The sequence below is a fragment of the Palaemon carinicauda genome, chromosome 7, assembly GCF_036898095.1.
Source record: "Palaemon carinicauda isolate YSFRI2023 chromosome 7, ASM3689809v2, whole genome shotgun sequence".
NCBI classification, from domain to species: domain Eukaryota; kingdom Metazoa; phylum Arthropoda; class Malacostraca; order Decapoda; family Palaemonidae; genus Palaemon; species Palaemon carinicauda.
In genome coordinates this window covers 132,309,743-132,319,742 of record NC_090731.1, presented here as the reverse complement: position 1 = coordinate 132,319,742, position 10,000 = coordinate 132,309,743, and the positions used below count along the sequence as shown (strand labels likewise).

Here is a 10,000-nt window from a genome sequence, read left to right as displayed (position 1 = left end):
CTGAAAAATACAACTTTGGGTTATTATCAGGGGATGGGATTTGATGAGAAATATGTGTTGTTTGGTAAGGGTATGGAATGAGTCATGCAGAATATTTGTCAATAGGAAAGCATTTACCCACGACAGACAAGGTATATATATATATATATACATATATATATATATATATATATATATATATATATATATATAATATGTATGTATGTATGTATGTATATATATATGTGTGTATGTATGTATGTATGCATGTATGCATGTATGTATGTATATCTATATCTATATCTATCTATATATATATATATATATATATATATATATATATATATATATATATATATATATATACATATATATATATATATATATATATATATATATATATATATATATATATATATATATATATGCATGTATTCATGTATGTATGTATGTATATAGATATGTATATATGTACATATATATATATATATATATATATATATATAGAGAGAGAGAGAGAGAGAGAGAGAGAGAGAGAGAGAGAGAGAGAGAGAGAGAGAGAGAGAGAGAGAGAGAGAGAGAGAGGTTGATAATCCAATCAAAAGCATGTTCTGCGGATGATGTAAAAAATAGCTACCTGAAATACAACCTCTTTAACTCCTTGGATAATAATGGATCTATTTTGGTGAGACTAACTATAAATACGTATTTATACTTAGATATAGATCATCGTTCGGAATACGTCATACGATTGACAAACTCGTCTTCCTACGCTTCTTTTATTCTTTCTAATTTTAAGTGCAATTCTCACATGTGTCGGTTGCCTCGGAGATAAAGCAGCGATGCAGAAAGCTGAAAATGCATAACAAGTATTTAGTCGTTCTTATTTTAGATAGATTTTCCTATAGAAATTTTGAATCTAATCTGTTGGCTAACTGAAACACTATGTCGTATGTTAGTATTAAAGAAAACATTCGTCATTCGCATGAAAATTTTGATACTGTGCAATTACTTGATTGCAAAATTATGTGTAACATATTAACAGAAATATACATAAGATACATAAATATAGAAACTTCCTGAAATAGTTGATATATAGTAATGCATTCGAGGTAATGAACGCTCAGGAAATCCCGGAGAGACACGTATTAAGGATAAAAATAGGACCCGAGGGGAGAGTTAAGAATAGATCTGTTCGAGCTGACGTAACTCTAGTTTTCTTTACCTTAACTGGGCAGCGTGTCTAACATATATCAAGGAGTCAATTATATATATATATATATATATATATATATATATATATATATATATATATATATATATATATATATATGTATACATGTATATATATATGTATATATATATATATATATATATATATATATATATATATATATATATACATGTATATATATATATATATATATATATATATATATATATATGTATATATATACATATATATATATATATATATATATATATATATATATATATATATATATATATATATATATATATATATATATATATATATATGTGTGTGTGTTTTTGTGTGTGTGTATGTATATAATTTATATTTATATGGATACATAGTCATAGTCTATATATATATATATATATATATATATATATATATATATATATATATATATATATATATATATATATATATATATATATGTGTGTGTGTGTGTATATATAAATATGCATAGTTATAGCATATATATATATATATATATATATATATATATATATATATATATATATATAGAATGTAATTATGTTATTCGGCATCATGCTAGACTAAATCGGGACACGGCACGCATACTATAAATATCAAATGTTTTTCTATTAGCACTTATTTTTTAGTCTCTCCTCTACTTTATATACTTTTAATTAGCCATTCTCGTCTCGTATTATTCATCCTCTATTTTCCTATCTTTTGAATTATCTAATTCAACAAATTTCTTTTTTTTTTATTTATAGTTAACTCCAAATTTTTATTTTAATGGACTTGATTGATTCTCAGTCCTTGTTTTTATTTAATTTTAACAAATTTCAAACAAATCCTGACGTTGTTTTATCATTAATTCAGACAAAAACGAGTGTCGTCGGTGTGTGAAGGCCCTTCAGGAGCTAGAGAACGTAGACGATGACGCTGATCACCTGGGCATCGCCTTCGTCAAAATCAACGACCCTGAACTGGCGGACGAGTACTCCTTAGGGTCACTGCCTGCCCTGGTCTACTACAGAAGAAGGATCCCTGTTGTCTATGATGGTAAGTGACCTGATTACAATATTTACCATACTAATAATGATAGTAATCAAATTATCATTATCATTGTTATCATCATCATCATTATTACCATAAATATTTTTCATATCAATAATTTCATTAATATGATTTCAATTATTTCCTTGTGTCCTTTCATTTCCCCCAGGATTTTGAATAGATATATAATCAATCAACTTACGTCAGCAGTGAATCTTTTCATTATGAGAAGAGGTTCTTAATATAAATTTTAATTATTGATCTATGTTCATACATGCTATATATAGAGAGGTACATTACTTAACTCGGCTGATCAAGAGAGAGAGAGAGAGAGAGAGAGAGAGAGAGAGAGAGAGAGAGAGAGAGATTGATATTATTTCATCTATTATCATTGTTATTCAGGATGCATACAAATATGGATCATCCCTAAAGATAATAATTTGTTGAGAAAACATTAAAACAGTAATAAGAAAAACAGCCAGAAAATACTGTATGTACAGTGTAATATAATATAAATGACAGTGGAAAATAATCAATTAATAAATGTACATATGGAGCTTACTTAGTAAGTAAAAAAGAAAAATAGAAAGTTATAAACTTCCAAGCAGCAACATAAAGCTGAAGTTACGCATGGACCTAATGTTATTTGTTACTGGTCATTGTGACATTACTACGTTTAGATTCTTTGACGATACCAACAGTAACTCTCAAAAGTCAGTTACTTAAAATCTATAAATGTAATATAGGACATAGACTTAAACTTCTAGTTTCTATCATGATTAGTCAAGTAAAAATTATCATTACAGACTGTCATTCTGAACTATTTTGGAGTCATAGCCAGGGTTAAATTATTTTGGCCAGCAGCTACATATTTCCAACAGTTATGTTGGAAACAGGCTATGGTTTTGTCAATAATTCATTTGTTAGACAATGTGCTAGCTATCATAGTGGCTTAAGGAAGGGATAATAGAAACTAGATAGAAATGGGCGGCTATATCTATGTAAGTCATCTCGAGTTGATTAACTGTTTAAAAATAAAAATGGTATTAAAAGACTCATCACAAAAATCGTCTCAGCTATGAATCGACATCACCTAGACATAATCACATCATCATCCTCCACAAATCTATAACTATCATTTCTCATAGATTTTCTCTCAAAAGAGTAATGAGATGTTGTAGTAACACAGGCTAAAACAAACACACGATAGAGGGTTTTAGAAATCAAAATCCTTCATATGACTATTACATACTTGAGTGGCATTAGCAGCGTAATATTCCGTGGCTATATGATTTTTTAATGCTGAAATGAGGAGAAACGTTAAACTCACCTTTTGTATATATCATGAGTCAGTAAAAAATGCAACTAAAATAACTCTAACTTTTAGCAGCAGGGTAGAAAAATCACCAATGCTTGATGATTGCTGGTTTACGCAAGTTGTTTGACGGGAGTTATAAACCTGCTTGAAGAGGAAACTTAAGTAATTAAGGAAAATCGAAAACTTGTTAGGGACCGTATGAAAAATGATCGAGAAAAGAGTCAAGGGCAGATGGCAATAGGAGTAAAACGGCGACAAAATGACACAGAAAGACTAAAACAATTAGGATAAAGAAAGAACATAAATCATCTGAAAATCATACCTAGTGTTCTAGAATATCTGGCAATATGAACTATGTGAGCAAACAAAGTTAATAATAAAGTAATATGAACATGCAAAGTTTTGATAGAAACGATCCATTAGTTTCACTCATAAAAGATCTGAAATGGGATGGGAAGAAATTGTTAGCAAATAGTTTAGAGGCTTTGAAATGAAGTTGGTAATAATTTCCCAATGAGACATGATCACAGGATCAAGGCTAATTTGGAGGTTTATTGATAACCTGGACAAGAGAACAAGTACAAAGGAACATAAAGTCTTTACAGATATTGCATTGTTACCTATATGCATTCTGCTTTCATAAATAGTTTCATACCAACGATAAAGGAATAGTTTTTATAAAGACCATAGTAAGGATAGATAAGGCTAATATGTAATCTGTACTTGTACCACTCTTTCCAACATATACATTAATTGAATTACCTTTTCTTGAAAATTGTCTTTTCGAAATAGAAATAAAAAAGTGAAGTGACAAGTGACCTACAGAGCTTGAAAACAATCTTTGATGATATTATTGACCTTAATTTGATAACAATATAAAGGTAATTGATCAGATATATTCATAATGAAAATGTAGAAAGGCTATTATCTACGATAGACCTAACTTGTTCCTAATCATCTTATTTGCTTTATGGTAAAACATTGTGGAATTACTTCAAAAAATATTACGAACATTTTTGGCAGCCACAAAGAGTTGCTTGATCGTTACTATTATTACAGAACCGTTGTATCATCTTTTCAGAACTTTGGAAAGTTTTTTATTACACGTTGACGCCTTATCTGAGTGTCATCTACGTGGTTTGGCTTGATGTATTTCCTTTATATAAAACACGCCTGTACGTGCAGAATCACCAAACAAACTTCAAGCAACCTCACGTTTTGACGCCTGCTGAAGTTATCATTTATTAATGTTAACGTTCGTCAGCACTGGTGACACCCTCGGTATGGCAGGTTGAAATTTAAAGGGATTGGCATCGACTCAGACTTTAATGTTATTTAGAGTCACCTAGCAAAGGGAAAAGAATTCTTGACGTCAAGGGGATTGCAGTGTATGTGTGTGTGTGTGTGTCTAAGAATTTCACAAACCGTTTGATAAGTTCCATTGTTTCTTTATCTAGTCAGTTTTATCACAACGAGGCAAGAGCGATGTGTTTTCAAAAGGGAATTCTTCTTCAATAAAAGTTTCATAAACATTCCTTTCTTGAAATAACCGAGTTTGATTTGGGTATAGGCATGTCCATCATGGTCACTACATCCAACATTCGAGGTATAATTTAATTTAGAAATATTATCAATTCCATCATGGAAAACCGGTGTCTAAAGCTAATGGGTTAGAATGACTGAACAATTATGATTACTGTAAGGTTTTTATTTCTTACATATTCGCAAAAACAAGCAATAGAAGCTGTATTACAACTGTCGGTGTTTTTTTTTTTTTTTTTTTTTTTTTTCAATTCAAGCCTCAAAACTTATGACTTTGAATAGGGTACATCAGAATTGCAGTGAATGTAATGATTAGTCTATACAGGTCCAAGCTATAAATGACATACGTGAGGAAGATTTACGAGTTACTCTCTCAACAGTTCATTAGTCGCCGATTCAATACATTATATCCTGACACAGTTTCCATGACTCTTATTCTATCATCTGAAAATAGATGTTGTGTTCTAATGTTGGTTTACCATGATTAGATTTTAACTTTCGTTGCGTTTTTTTTAGAAGAGTATTAATACTATAATTTTTTTCAAAACCTTGTAGTATAGCCAATCAGAAAAAAACTTTCATTTTCTCCAAGCACCACAAGGTCACCTCCTTAGAGAGTTCACAAAATGGCTGTCGAGAAAACTATTTCCGTCAAATTCAGAGCTTCTAAGTATCCTAGAGCTTTCATTTTGATAACTAAACTACCATTTCCAAGGACAAGGAATCAAACGCTCATTGTTGCAGATTTATTGAGATATTTTTTACTCAATTCTTGTAAATGTTCATAAGACAAGTTGGTTATCAAGCCGTACTAGGCAACAACCGCAAGGAGTTGTTTATCTGGTTGTTGTTTTAGATGCCTTTACGGCCAGGCACTAGCATTTGCACACTTGCAGCGCCCGTAGGTTTTCATCTGGTGGTCTAATTATTGTAGTAGGCCTATATTATGCATGTTGAACAGTTTACTGTATCCTACAAGTAAGTTGGTGGTGTTTCAATTAATTTATAATGGTATTTTTTTCGCTGGCCTTAAACATGAGTGACACACCTCAATCTGAGGAAGAAGCAACTTTTCAGGGTAAAGAGTCTATCAACTGGAAGCAGTATATGTAGTACCAGCCCGATACTGAACAGGAAGAGTTGTTGCAACATCCCCGAATGCACTACTGCCAGCGAATGAATACTGATCATAGTAGAAGAGAGAGCCAGTGTGCATGATGAACACTAAGTTGAGATCCAACAACAACAACTGAAATGCTGTGCAAATAACACTTTTTACAGGCTATCATCGTAGTTACCATGTAAATGTAACTAACAAACACCAAATACAATGTAGACGAGACCGTCATGCACATGCTTTATCTACTGACCACCACACGGCCAAGAAACATGGATATAAAAGAAGAAGAACTGAAAAGGCCGAACCAGGCTAATCAACATCTGGCTTATCAACGCCATTCATAAGGTGGATAATGAGTAATGTTTCTTCTACCAGAAAGATGATGAGTATCTTGATCAGGTGAGGACAGTCAACACTGGGAAATCTCTTTAAGATGCTGTAGAAATATCTAAAAATCAAACACACTAAAACCAATGGAAGATATGTAAACTATCTACGAGTATATCAATATGCTTGACACAGAAGACTTGGAAAATTATGTACCTATATTCAATAGAAAGTGGCTGAAAGAAAATATACTTAATGTCTTGTAACACTGGAAGTCCTGTCTTTAAAAAATTGAAGGAAGTCAGTTATTTTCTATTCCTCAGAGGTATGCGGGTAGTGTAAGGTTCATTCTGCAATGGAGAGTCATGGTAATGAAGAGGACATCATACGTACAATTTACAGAGTAACTGATAAAGAAAAACATTGCAAACTTCACCAAGACAGCCGAGGATACAAACATTATAGAGGTCACCTGTGACATCTATAATGTTCCAGCTAGACTATATAACACAATCAGCTTGGATTATGATAGGACTTGTTGACAGCATGGAAACTCAAAGGAGGACCAAAGTTGTTCAGAGAGCAGTGCTTACTGTGACCCCGAACATCATGTAGGAATTCAAATCTAAAAGATACTGAAGGATCTTCTCAGTGCCTATGATTACTATGTTCCGTATGGTCGCACCTTGATGATTGAAACAGCTCTGGCCAATTCTGTTGTACAAAACACTTGAGAGGTTTTAGCCTGTGTGTACCACCATTCTTGAAGAAGGTTGACTTTTGTGTTCTTTTCAATTGATAACAGATTTTTCTGGGGACACTGCTCATGAAAAAGAAACTACCTATGGAACAATTACTGCTGGATACTAGAAGGCAGAGGTTCCTGGAAAACCAGTTGCATCACCCTTGAAAATACCCAGTATATCTGTCACTCTACACCATATAAATATGCTTCACTGTGGCAAACCAAAATTGCTTGCTAAGAGAACAAACAACTTTGTCAGTAGTAAGGAAATGTCAGGATACTACCAGATATAACAACTAGGATGGATTGTTGCTACTTATTTATCCAGATGGAAGCAGAGGAAGAATGAAGCAATATTCCAAGCTAGAAAGGTTACAATTAACTGTTATCTGATAACAAGCCGCTGATCCAGGGTGGAGTCCAAACCCTACTCATAGAGGTGGCACACTAGAAGCTAACCCGGTTGAGAGTAACCATGCCAGAAAGCCAATTGTGAAAGCTGGGTGTTGGTGAAGATCACCCCACTGTCATCTCATTTGACATAGCTCTATATGAAAAGGTGGTCCAACTGCTAGATTTCAGACTTGACATGAAAGGAACAATTGTCCCACGGGTGGGGGAGAGCTACATGTTGCCCTCCACACTCTTGGTGCCACCATGCATGAATAAAAGCTGATCTCTATGAGTATCTATTAAAAGTGTACTCTTCTTTCCCACACATATTGATATATAGCTCTCTATGAAATGGCACTGGTGAAGTTTTTCAAGAATAGTCCACACCTAAAGGAGGGCTGCCTGAAGGAAACAGAGGGAGTTGAAGCTACCTGTTCGGAGGAGAGAAAGCACACATAAACCGAGTCTGTGACACAAGCAGCTAATACGGTTTTCCAAGAAGAGGAGAAACAGAGATCCAGGAATGCAATATTTAAGACAATGATGCTTCACTTACATTGAGTGGAAGCAATCCTTATTCTTGGACACTGCAACCCAGAATGATAACCTGGAGCTTCATTTCCAAGTTAGAGAGCAGCTAATCAAGCTCTCCTTCGCCTTTGACCAGATCAAATACAAGTGACTCTGGCTCAGATACACCACAGACAAGCGTGATCTGAGAAACAATCGATAATGAGACATTGGAAGAGCTGCAAGCAGGCAACATTACAGTTACGAAAAATGACTTCCCTTTGTTTCTATCGGGGTGGAACCTTGTAGGTGAGCATCTGGACAAGCTGATCAAAATTTACTCTAGGCTTGTCAGCATCTCGGAAAATATGATGGAATCTCTTTTGCTAGTATTTGGCAGAAAGGCAGAAATTGACAAGTTACCTCTTACCCTTGAAGCTCTGAGATTCCTGAGAGTCCATATCCAAGCCAGAGTGTGGGGACAGGCCAGCATTGCTCTGCACGATAGTTACTTGGATACCCTGCAGAATGGCTACCACAAGAAGTCCAATGATCAGCTGAAACCAACCATAACAGATGGCCTTCCAACTCCAAAGATCATCATTTCAAGGGTTCATGGACTGTAAAATGGAGTACTTTACTGCCAAATGTTCTTGTACAAAGAATCTATCCTGCACTAATTTTTGCCAGTGTTACAGTTAGTATCAGAATGGTGATGACACAGAACTAGATTAAAACTGATGATGATGGTGATGATATGTAAAGAATCCTTGGTTGCCTTAAAGGTTAAACCCAAATTTGTTATGAGGAGCGTGTTGGCTCTTAGTGGACATTGACTCAATAGAAGGTTCATATCTGATCACTTGTAAAACGTTCAATAAAACGTAATACATCAGTTGAATAATTTTGTATCGAATATAGCCTATTTATTTTGATACCAATGTATTCCTTGCCCGTGAAAATATTAATCTAAGGATTCAAAACATATTTCTAGGTTATTTAAAAGCTAAGATAATAACGAGATTTTTTTTTACGACAACCATTCTGTAACATCCAAGATAGGGGCCATATACGTACTAGGGCAAATGGAGAATTGTTTTCCTGATTACTTATACAATAAAGTTTCCAAAAAATAATTGGATTGATGCCTGACTATAAGGCCATTGTGTCCGATCCGCAGAAAGCATTATGGAAAGGAATTACATAACTCATACTCTATGCTCTCTTATATATCCGTCTATTGCATATTTTACGAGATCTACCTTCAGGGAGCAGCTGGAGATGTATTATGCTGCAGTTTTTTTTTTTTTTTTCCATTTGAAGGGAGTGGGGTGGGAAGTTTTAGTGATTAATTGTTGAAGGTAGGGGGGCTCAAATTCAAAGGGTAACACTTTTTCACTTCTCGTTAAACTGTTTATTCAATGTATTTATAAATATAACATTTCTTATAGAATCTTAATAAGCTCAGAGTGCGTTTATGGAAAGAAAGGAAATAGATTGGCTGGGTTGTTACTGTAGAGCTTGAAGGGAAATAAATAATTTCGTAACGAACGCAGATTTTCATTAACGATTATACAGTAACTCATGCTCAAAATAATCAGGGTTTTGAGTAATATACAAACTTTATAAAACATGATAGCTCCAGTATAAATAAAGACCCTACCAAAACCGCCATTGACAGGGGAAAGGAATCAAGAGGGGTCGCATGAGAAAGGGGAGAACTAAGAAAAATAGAAAGAAACTAAAATAAACAACCTCTGTTCTTTTTCCCACTAAAGTAAATGACGAGGG

The 10,000-nt window shown here is 33.5% G+C and overlaps 1 protein-coding gene across 1 annotated transcript in view; it reads left to right on the top strand.

The window, feature by feature from the left end:
- Positions 1-10,000, top strand: part of LOC137644542 (titin homolog) — a 108,007-nt gene that overhangs the window by 10,267 nt on the left and 87,740 nt on the right. The window contains exon 5 of the mRNA XM_068377507.1: positions 2,078-2,260. Within this exon, the coding sequence (XP_068233608.1) occupies positions 2,078-2,260 (183 nt within the window). The remainder of the gene's footprint in view (positions 1-2,077; positions 2,261-10,000) is intronic.